At 39.7% G+C, this 12,010-nt stretch overlaps 1 protein-coding gene across 9 annotated transcripts in view; it reads left to right on the top strand.

Annotated features, from left to right (window-relative positions):
- The window catches only part of LOC134845240 (zinc finger homeobox protein 3-like), an 89,475-nt gene extending 78,999 nt beyond the window's left edge, over positions 1 to 10,476 (top strand). For all 9 annotated transcript variants that reach the window (XM_063862166.1, XM_063862162.1, XM_063862161.1 and 6 more), the window contains exons 2-4: positions 1,859 to 8,695; positions 9,070 to 9,244; positions 9,559 to 10,476. In XM_063862166.1, the coding sequence (XP_063718236.1) occupies positions 2,028 to 8,695; positions 9,070 to 9,244; positions 9,559 to 10,062 (7,347 nt within the window). In that variant the 5' untranslated portion in view covers positions 1,859 to 2,027 and the 3' untranslated portion in view covers positions 10,063 to 10,476. The remainder of the gene's footprint in view (positions 1 to 1,858; positions 8,696 to 9,069; positions 9,245 to 9,558) is intronic.
- The last annotated feature ends 1,534 nt before the right edge of the window (positions 10,477 to 12,010 follow it).

Genomic DNA, 12,010 nt, shown 5'->3' on the forward strand with positions numbered 1-12,010 from the left:
CATAAAGTTTTTTGTTAAGTTGCGCGATGTTTTTCTGGTGTTGCGTTTTTTTTCTAAAGACCAGAACTTAGAGAAATAGTTTGAAATAGTGCAATACAATGCTAGAAAAGTTGATCGGAATGCCTGACCGTGTAACTTGAATTTGATTGGCTAAAATTACTCAATCAAATTTGATAAAGCTTACGATGTAGAAAAATTGATTTTGGGCCTTTTAGTGCATAAGACCCACAATTTTTTCTGAGAAACCACCCAGTGGAATTCTAGAATTCAATCGCGAAAGTCTACGTGACAAAGTTGCTGGAAATTTTTGAATAAGTCGGAACATTCTGAGCTTTTACTTCAACAAAGTCGATTTCTACAATCGCATTTATTTTTTTAACACGCCTCTAGTTAGTTTAGAAGTCGCGTATGCGTCAAAATGACAGGTAATGCACATTTTCGCTCCAGTTGTCTAATTAGTTCACGTGATCTCGTAATGAGATTAGTAGAAATTATAAATTTATGTTCTCTGTTTGCAACTTTGCTTATTAGTGGGTTAGTAAGCATAATGTAACAATTATAATGGGTTAGATTAGCTATAATTCGAGTTGCTGTCTTACATTTGCATCAACTTTACAATTAGTTCAGTAAATCAAGTTACTAATTAGAAGTTAGTTAACTGCGTTAGTTAAAAAGCTTAAGCAACTTGCACCGTTTCTTCGATCTAATTCTAAATTCAAACATCTAGTAATCTAGCTTTCAAGCTGTCGTCACTTTCAAGTCCAAACTTATTGTTTCAATTTCATTATTTCAGCACAAATTGCACTTAACATTTTCAAACATCGGGTAAGTTTTTTTTCGATCCAGAAGTTTTCGAACTGAAGAGGTTTTACAAAAATAACGTTGGCTAATAACACACGTCTTAGGAATGACTTCAAGTTCCTAATTTAACGATTCGGCTATAAGTCCCGTCGGTTTGATGTCCGGCACCCGATAGTTGGGTCCCTAAAGCTTAAAAACTTCAAGCAGGCAGAGCATTTGCTTGATTGTATTTTTGAAATTTTCTCAAAAGTCGCTGACCCGACCCATCTATCATACTTGTTGTTTCCAGGGACACAACTATCATATTTGATCCCCTTTCGCGAATTGGAAATTATCATTTTTGAATTTATTTCAATCGGTTTCGGTCGTCTGAAAGGCTAAATTTTTGAACCAACAGATACACGCCTCGGTGTCTTAATGTGGTACTCAGTCTTTGTTTATTCATTTATATGAATTTAATTAAACGCGTTGTTTTGCACTTTCTATAACGAACGGTTTAATTAAACTATCTGGTTAACAATTAAAGTACGTGTTTTTGCTGTTTTCTGCTGATTATTTTATTTTTTACCTAACGTAGAAAATATTTAAATGAAGAATATGACGAAAATTACAAATGTAGCTGTAATTTACGAGTAGCCGCTGTTTCCTTTGTTAATCAATTTTATGGCCGGTGAAGTTGGTTAAGTTCTGTTTAAGAGACGAAGAAAATAATAGTTAGCGAATGCAATTAATAAATCAGACGTAATGAGTATAAATCGCTGAGGTTTTTGAAGTTTTGACTGGAGATGGTAAAGGTGCCTGAAGTCTCAAAATGAGTCGTTCAATTAAATGAAGCGCCAAAAGCGATACGAACGGTAAACATGGTTTCGAAGTACGGAACGAAAAGGTTTTATCGTCTTAATGAGCACACTAGAATCGTAATGTCAACTTAATTAATCATTAGTTTAATTACTCTTTTGGCATAGTTGATTCTATTTCTTTACAAACACATGCAGTTTCTTTAGCTTAAATTCTCTTCTTTCGAGAAGCGAAACGAGACTATCTTTCAATGTTTTAGCATTGGCAGAGCAATAAACAATCTGGTCGACTTTGCTGAAACGAACACCTCATTTATCTCATTTAAATAGTCTACCGAATTGATTATTTATAATTAAAACTAGTGGTCTAGTTAGTTGATCAAATAATTATCACAGACTAGAATTGAACGCCCAATCACTGAATGCAACATGGACGATCACTCATCGCCGCCTGTGTCTGACGAGTTGAACACTTCCGAAATTGAGCCCAAATTAACCCAACATAAAACGGAAAGCAATGAAGTCATTTGTACGTCATCCGAACCACTGCCAGCCAAGATTCAGACGAAACACGAGAACGAAAGCCCCGACTGTTCTGCCAGCGACACGTCGTCAGCGCCGAAGAGAATCAAAATCGAAATAGATGACTCAAGTTCCGTATTAGGAGAATCGAATCCAGAATTATTATCAAACGAGTCGGCAGATTTAGATTTCGGCCAAATAAATGGCAGTGCGATCGCTACAGAGAGTTCCGAGAAGATGTCGTGCAAGCTAGAAGTTAGTCCAGTCGACCCTTCCGCGAGCTGCGGAGTGTCATTCGAAGGCGTGATTTCCTTTAACTCCGAGGACAGCACTTGTACGTTGTCGGTCCGAATCGACTCGGAAGGAATTTTCAAAGTCGTGACTGCAAATGTGTTCACGTTTCAAGATTACTCGGAGGATTCGAGAAGCATATCTGACGAAATACTGACCATCACAAAACGAGATCTGACGTCTGAACGTTTAAACTTGAAAGCAAATTTGGACTGCCAGAAAACGAAAAACGGTAGTTTGAATTTCATGCTTTGTTTCGCATGCAATACTTCATACAGCGACTTGTCAGGACTTTCAGAGCACGGAAAAGTTTGCCATAACTGCGAGTTTTCTGAAGATGACTTTTCATTTTTTGCCGAGTCTCAAAGCAGTGTTGTTTTCCACCCGACCAGCAGTTGCGAAACGACTAAAGACATTGCTGTGCTCGGTCTCGACAACATCCGGGAGGTTTCACTGGAGAGTTTAAAACTGGCATCTAAGCATTTAATCCAGGAAGGCACCGGAGTCAAAAATGAAGATGAAGACGCGAACGATATCATCAGCTCAATTTTTAGCTCTGAAAACGGAATGGGAAATTACTCGGCTGCAACTATTGATTTCAACTCTACGTCTAATAACATTTTAACTCATATGGCAATGTGTCATTCAAGGAACTCAAGCAAGACCTTAAAATGTCCCAAGTGCAACTGGCATTATAAGTACCAACAGACTTTGGACGCCCATATGAAAGAAAAACACTCGGACAGTCTAAACACATGCGAGTACTGCACGACTAACGAGCCGCACCCGAAGCTTGCTCGCGGCGAGACGTATTCCTGTGGTTATAAACCGTTCAAATGCGAAGTTTGTAATTACTCGACGACAACAAAAGGCAACCTAAGCATACACATGCAATCTGACAAACATTTGAACAACGTCCAGGAACTGAAAAGAAACAACGGGACGCTTGAAGAAACATCAAATGGAACCTCGGCAACAATCTCGGCAGTTACTCAGTCGGGAGCCAATCAGAGCGCTTCAAATTTATCCGAAAGTATTGGGGCCAACATGCAATCGACAAATTTCTTTAAATGTCCAGCTTGCGAGTTTCAAACCGTGAATGCCGCTTCGTTTAAAGTGCACATAGCTACCGAACACGCGCTGCTTTCGATGAATTCTGGCAACAATTCCGCGAACGATTTGGCATCTGCGCTTTTGAACCAACAGCAACAAACTACAAACGACATTTTGCAGTCTTTAATTCTGCAAAGGCAGCTAGAGGCGGTAGCTGCCGTAACATCGAACCCAGAAGCATCTCTTTTTATCGGAGGAATGGACGGGATTCTACCCCAAATTAACCACGCGGCAGGTTTGACCGCAAACAGCGCTGGCGTGAACGAAAGCGGAGTTTTCACGTGCAGTTTGTGCAATAGGTTTTGTTCCGATGATGCGCATTTGATTCAGAATCACGCATTGAGAGATAGAACAAGTATAACTTCTCAAGATTACTCAACAGTTAACAACAACACTTTCAAATGCTTACTATGCAATTACTCCACAAATTTAAAAGCAAACTTCACGTTGCACTCACAAACTGAAAAACACAAGCAAAAGGTGCAAATTTTCAACCATTTGAAAGAGGGAAACGAAAACTTGGATGCGATATTTACCATAATTCATCAGATAAGTCCAATACAGATAACATGCAATGCGTGCGACTTCCAGGCAAAAAGTATTGGACAATTGAATGCTCATTTAACTGCCGACGCGCATGTTTTGGCGGTCAAACTATTTGAAATTTTCACGTCGCTTACGTCAAAACCGGGTGCCAAAGTCAACTGTAAAGTATGCGCCTCGGGTTTCATGTCCAAACCTGAAATCATTTCACATGTGCAACAAACTCAACATTGCTCCAAACTTCGCAATAAAAAACTGCAATCTGGAAATAGTTCAAATGAGGCGAATTCCTGGCATGATTTCTTCGAAGTTTCGGTTGAAAATTGCAGCGGAAATGACCGAAACGGGAGTTCGAACTCAAGCTCAGCCAAAAGTTCCGAAATCTACGGCGAAGCGTTCAACTGTCCTTTATGTGCTAAACCTTCAAGAACTCGAGATTTGCTCAGAGAACATATAATGCAAGACCACCGAGTTTCTACGGAATGTATTGAAGCATTACTGTCAGTTGTTAAACCCACAATGAGTGTTAAACCAGTTGCTAGGACTACTCCTAGAGTTGCTAAGTCAAATTCTGAAAGTACATCGGAACCTGTTGCTTCTGGAATCCCCGCAGCAAGTTCATCAAATTCCCAAAATGCACTGGTTAACATTTCTGGTGTCCTAAAATATCGATGCCATAGATGTCGATCAGAATTCAATCACACTGTTGATTTGTATAACCATGCGAAGTCATGCACAAATTATGTTTGCTATGGGATTCCGGATTGCAAAGAACATTTCCCGACTCACAATGCGTTGTCGAACCATATCGCGGTGCATGCGGATCAAGACTCAAGTTTGCCGTGCTGGGATCCAAAATGCGGACAAAATTTTCTGTCCGAAGAAACTTTGATACTGCATTTTTTCGATACCGTCGGACATTTACCTCTAGCGTTGACATGCTCGACATGCTTAACAACATTTTTGAATGAAACGACATTTTCGACGCATGTTTTGAATTCCAGTTGTTCTAATCAGCATTCTGGTCAAATAAACTCTCAGGCCGACTTCAAAAACGACATTCTGGATTCATTACCTATAGTTTCGCAGTACTCGGCGTCTTCATTAAGTTCAAGACCACATCACTGTAGCAACTGCAATTTCGCTTATGTTCTGCAATCTAATTTGCAATCGCATATTAACACTGCCCACACCGAAGTCCCAGCAATTAACAATTCGGAGCGTTCGGCTTCTGAAGTAAACGCTTCTCGTGTATCAGCTTCTGCCGAACCGACAAGAGCCGAGAAGCCGTTTCGATGCGAAGCATGCGACGTTGCGTATTCCTCGGAATCAACTCTCGTGATCCATTTGGCCTCGCTGCTGCATAAAGAAACGGTTAACCGACAATCAAATGCCAACAACCAAAGTTCATCAAGTCCGGATTCCAGCAACTCCGAAATGGCATGTAGCTCTCAGTTGACTCCCGGATGCAATTCAATGTCATCTGTTGACTCAACAAATGGGCTCAACAACGACAACAGTAGCTCTAACCTGCAGACGACAGCTGAAAGTTTTGACGACGTTGTTAGATCTCTCTCGCAGCAACAACAGTCAGCAAATGCCATGACGTCATCGCTAGCAGCCATGAATTTTTTAAGCAACATGGGTATGCAAGTATCTCCGCATGATTTGAAGGTTTTCCAGGACACTTTCGCGGCTACACAGCAACTGCAAAACACAAATCTTCTTGATGTACAAACGCAGATGGCTCTTTTACAGCAACAGCAGTTTTTGCTACAGCATCAAAAACTGTTGTCCTCTTTGATGCCTCTTTACAATGCAACTCCACAAGTGGGACAACAGTCACAAGAGGGCGCCATGGACCAACAGCAATTGACATCTCAGAACTCAAAGCTAAACGAACTTTTCAAAATCTCAATTAGTGGACAAAATTCGAGTGATGAAAACTCAGCCAGCGGAATCCTTAATACTAATGATACTAACGCTGGCGAAAATGATGGTTCCAATTCAATAAAGATTGATAAAAAAATTAATACCACAACTGAAAACTCTTCAACTAGCAGAGAAATTTTACCCACAGGAAAATACCAATCTGTGATTGTTGCAAATAACTCTCCAACTTCGACGCAAAACAGTGTTAAAATCGAATCGGGGATGTTTGAAAGTTCCACTCCCACGAGAAAAGTACCTGGGAACCTACAAATAGCCGAAGAGCCCAGATGCGAAAGTTCTGGAAACTTTCAGGATGAAGATGATGATAACATGTTTTACAGCGACGAGTTAACGCAAAGTGAGTCGGATGGCGGAGGTTCTGATGGCGAAAGTCATTCAGGATCAAGTTTTGGTTCGGGAGACCAACTTAACGCTACAAACGCGTTCATTCTACAACAAGCGGCGCTTTATCAGCAATTGTTCATGCAGAACCCAGCGGCTCTTAGTGCAATATTACCCGCGGCTGCTCTTGCAAATTCGAACTTCGGATCTCAGATGTTCGCAAACAATCCGATTCTTTCTATGATCGCCTCGGCTGCAAACGGAGGGAAAACTATCGAGTCTGTAGCTCCTGAGAGCTCTCAGAAGCAACCAAGAACCAAAATTTCAGAACCTCAACTGGAAATTTTGAAGCAAAATTTTGACATCAGCAATTTACCGAGCGAAGAAAAATATATTGCATTGTCGCAGCAAACAGGACTGCCTGTTAAAGTTATTAAGCACTGGTTTAGAAACACTCTTTTCAAAGAAAGACAGAAAGATAAAGATTCGCCTTACAATTTCAACAACCCGCCTTCATGTGCAACTAGTTCATCAAGTTCGTCTGTGTCTCAGAACACCTTGTCTCTTCAGCAGGCGATATTCAATAACATGCAAAGTTTGCTTCCTGGCAGCAGTTCGAATCCAGGCCAGTTCGACCCAACGAAATTCAACTTGAGTGCTTTCGGCACAACATCACCAGGTAAACCACCGTCGCCAATGACGATGTTTCTGCAGCAACAGAATCAGCAACATATGTCGTCAAAGCGAGCTACTAGGACTAGATTTACAGATCACCAAATAAAGTCCCTTCAAGACTTTTTCGACCAAAACCCATATCCTCGTGACGATGATTTGGAAAATCTCTCTAAGAGCCTAAGTCTTTCACCCAGAGTCGTTGTTGTTTGGTTCCAAAACCAGCGCCAGAAAGCAAGACGAAGCATGGAATTGTCTGGACCTGAAAACTCAAATGGACAAGTTCCTCAGGTGAGTGTCTGCGTTAATGAACCAAGAAGCAGTTCTTCGATCAGCGACTCTTCGGCTTTGCGACCCAATTCGGTTAGCAGCACGCAAAGCTCTCGAAGTAATCTTGATCATGACGCCACTAAATTAGTTCAAGAGGTCGTCAACATGGTAGCAGTTAACCATGGCGCTTGCACTTATAACGAAGCTGAACAGGATCCAGTTCCCACCACTGCACAAGATTTTACGACTGTCGTCGAGCCGCAACCTGCTCCTAACTATGACGTAATGAGTTCGATTGCGTCATCGGTAGCCCATCAGATTGCAGCGGAAGTTTCCAGCAGAGAAGCCGCGGGAGCTAAGTTACGTAACCGAGATAACGAGTCGAACAAGCTTGTGATAAAAGATGAGTCGGACAATGATGGGTTCTCTCAGAACACCCAAGATGACGAAGAGTTCTATTATAACTGCAGTTTGTGTCCGGCTATTTTGGCCTCAGAAGACGAGCTCGATGCACACCAAAGGGCACATATTGAGCAAGTTGCTTTGACTATTAGTGGACTGTCTTCTCAGCAAGACCAACAGAATGAAAGCTGTAATGATTTGGATGCTATGCAGCGCATTAACGAAAAGTTTACAGCAATGGATAAATCTGGTAACTTTAACGGAGTATCGAATAACGCTTCGTATCTCAGTGATGCTCAAGGTCATTTCGATGCCAATGGCGCCGGATCTCAAGAGTATTTTCGAAGAATGCGCACTACTATTTCACCAGATCAGCTTGAGATTTTGTACACCAAATACGGAGAAAATAGCAACCCGAGTCGAACTGAGATGGAAACGATTGCCAGCTCGGTTGGACTGAGTCGTCGTGTGGTTCAAGTGTGGTATCAAAATACCCGAGCGAGACAACGACGAGGTCAATGTCGGGTTATCGGAAACACAGTTTATCACTGCAAGTGTCCCTACTGTGAAACTATCTGCAAGAGCAAATCTCATTTGAGCCAACACGTGCAAAAAGAGCATTCGGACCGAGCTAAAAACGCAATCCAAATTGCACCGAGCACTTTGGACTCTTCAGGAGTAGTTAGATCCTCGGCGCCTCCCAACGTCACAATCGGGTCAAAACCGAGTGACGGAAAGGTGTCTGGTTTAGTGGGTGTAAACTTGACGTCGGCTGTTTCGACCCACGATCCGAAACCACTGGAATCGCTAGTCGCATCTGTGAGCTCGATTGTCTCGGCAGCTTCTCGAAACTTTGGAACTTCTTTGAAGTCTTTTGGAGTAGCCGACGGTTCGGGAAGTGGCAAGAGTTCTTTCAGTGACATTGTCTCTCAGGTGTCGACAGGAAAGTGCTTCGATGATGGAGATGATTCAAAACTGCATGAAGTGTCATTTTATTCTGACGGATCGAAGTAAGATTTTCATTTTTTTTTTACAAAATACAAGTTATTGGAATCATAATAGCAAAAAAAACCAAGCTTTTGATGTTGACATGTCATCTCATTATCTGATAAGGTGCATGTTACAGAATTTTTAGCCAATATTTGATCTTTGAAAAAATGACATCTTGACACTTTTTTCTCTGAAGCTACTTTATTGCGTTTTTACATGTTTTGTTTAGCCATATTAAGCTATTCTTGTCAAGTCGTTGAGGTCCTTCATTTATTTGGCTTTTAATAAGAGCATGGTCTGTTTATTTTTCTTTCAACTTAAAAATCTTTTTGCTATCTGTATGTTTTGTGCTATATGCGCAGAAGTATAGTTTTTAAATGGTTTTCTGTTGTAGCGAGGAGTCGTACAAGTTGAGTGACTCGGCAGTCAGTCCAGCTAGCGAGTTCATGACGTCATCCACCCTGAACTCTGCCTCCTCCCCTTCTGTTGCTGCCTCAATGGGTTCATTCGGACTATTCGGAAACAATGATGACAAAAAGCGACATAGGACTCATCTGTCAAACGTACAGGTGCACACACAATTTAGTCTGGAATCATCTCTAAAAAGCTTGAAATTTAATTACCTTCGAAATTAAAAATAGTTTTTTTTTGTATTTTTTGTTAGCTTGTAGCAATTTTAAATCAAATTTTATTCAAGTTTTTAAGTTTTGGAAGACATGGTTAAAAATTTGTATATTATGTTTTCTCACGATCTTCCAGATTTTTATATAGTTTTTTAAATGGTGCAGTTTTTTCAAACATCTAGCATTTTATAGTTTTGAAACATCACAGTGAACCGATGTAGTATCTGAAAAGTCTATATAACAGATTTGTTCCATTCCAGGTGAGAACTCTCAAAGCCATGTTCCTCGACTTCAAGACCCCGAGCATGGGCGAGTGCGAACAAATCGGCCACGAACTCGGCCTCTCCAAACGAGTAGTGCAAGTGTGGTTCCAGAACGCCAGATCAAAAGAGAAGAAAGGAAAACCGGTGGTGGAATCCGAGTTTGGAAACCACATGGCCGACGGACAGCTAGCCGAAGGAATAAACTCATGTCAATATTGTCCAGAGTTGAAATTCTCAAACAGCAGCGCGTATCGAGATCATCTGTTTGGACCCCGTCACGTGCAAGCTGTCAAAATTTCAGTTTCGGCTAAAGTACGCGAAGAAAACGGATACACCTATGCGGTTCCGGTTCCGATTGGTTATGAAACACCTGTTATCAATAATAATAATTACTCCAGATCTGAAATTATTCCCCAAATGAATGGAAACACCACTAATATTTGTGCGTCGGTGGTATCACCTATTTCTGCACCCATGGATTTGACTACAAAAGCAGTTTGATCTGTTTTTGGAAATTTCGTTCTATCATTCGTATTCAATTTCTATATCTAATGGACATGTTGTTTCATCTTAGAAAGAGGGAACCTGGTGAAATAATTCGCCCTCTTACGGCCAAATTGTAAATTGTACCTGACATGCTTGCTACCTTTGCTCATCATGCGAAGTTTTTGATTTGAAATCAAATTATTTTTGTATGGGAATGCGTAAATGATTGTCTGTTCATTGGATTGCGCTTTTTGTCTCATTTATGCTACCAAACCAAATCAGCCTTTCGTCATTAAGAGTGAAACTCAAATAAACTGCGTGCATTTGACAAATTATTAATAGACTTCATTAATTTATTTACAGCTATTGTTTCTACGCTTATTTAAGCACATCACAAATCATACAAATTTAGATGTTTTCTATTTGCAATTGTTTTTAAAGGCCGAGGAACAAGGTGACACAAGAAACTTGATGATTCGTTCCAGCTTTTTTGAATCAGGTCATCCAAATGTTGCCTGTAGTATCGAATTCTGCTGTTCAAGTTTAAACGAAAAAGAACAATTTTTGAAGATAATGTTTGTAAATCATTGGTATATCTCCAGGAACGTGTTTCAACCATCTGGTTTTCGCGGAGCAGTTTTCGGCCTTTCAAAAACTGTTCATTTTTGAAATATGAGGCATAGTATCGTAGAGGACTATAAAACCTCAAAAATGAACAAGGAAGGATAGCCAGTTCCTTGAAATAACAACAAAATAAATCTTTTTTGTCTTTTTTTTTCAAATTACTTTTTGGTGTGTGGTTTGATCTGATCGAAAGTCTAAAACTTAAGCATTTTCGAGATTCATTGAAAAATAGGCAAAAAATGAGCAAAAACCAACAACAAAACTGAATTTTTAGGGCTTGAATAAAAGTTTCACGCCGTCTTTCCATAATAAGCCTGCTTGCCCGCTTTCCTGGCTCAAAATTGAACTAAAACTCAAACCCTTACACCGGCGTCTCTTGAAACAGGAACAACTTTTCGAAAATTTTTCAATATACTCGGAATTACGACTGAAAGGTCTTTAATATGATATATCATTCGACCCAGTCCAATTTCAATGGTCAGATGAAAATGAATTGCGTTAGTTTTACCTGCCTAGTTTTCTTCAACTAGCTTTAACTGATTAGTTTTCTTCCTTAAAAGTGAACAAGAAAAACAAAATAAAATTTCTTCCCGAAAAAACTATTTTTTCAGATTCATCTTTTAGTGTCGGAAAGCACTATTTAAGGCTGTGAAAATCAATTTTCATAGTTTATTTAGTAGACATACGCTCTACTCAATCGTTTTACTAGCTCTAAATTATCTTAAGTTTTATGCCGGTTTTTCTCGATTGTAAGTGCTTCATTAACACATTTATTCAGATTGTCGTTAACACATTTATTCAGATGTTAAATTAATTATGACACCTGATTTTGCACTAAGTACCCGGAAAAGATTTTTCTGACCACAACATTCAGAGTAGAGAGATTTGAACATCTAATTGTTTTTAAATCAAAAATAAACTTGAAAAATATTTAAAAATAGCGTGAAAATTTGACCTCGATCAGAAAAGGTGAATTTTCCAGCAGCTGCATAATTTGAAAATTTAAGTTTCCTAAATTTTACTAACTCTAAATACAAAATTTAAAAAAATCAATTTTTTTGAGGCATTGAACTTCAGTCAGTTTTCTACCAGCAATAATAGACCACATAATAATTAAGTAAAACGATGCCTTTCTGAGTCAATCCCTGAAGTGAAACTTCTCAATTTCATCTACTGTTTTCATAAATTGATCCGAAGTTCCTCTTCATTTTAGATGGTAGACAAGATAAAGCAATGTGCTGACCCTGCCGCTTAACAATTCAAGTCAAAAAATAATAAATTAAATATGATTTGGTCAGCAAAACAATCCTAAATCTTCGTCAAAAAACCAAAATGTTCT

This window comes from Symsagittifera roscoffensis, chromosome 4 (genome assembly GCF_963678635.1).
Source record: "Symsagittifera roscoffensis chromosome 4, txSymRosc1.1, whole genome shotgun sequence".
Classification (NCBI taxonomy): domain Eukaryota; kingdom Metazoa; phylum Xenacoelomorpha; order Acoela; family Convolutidae; genus Symsagittifera; species Symsagittifera roscoffensis.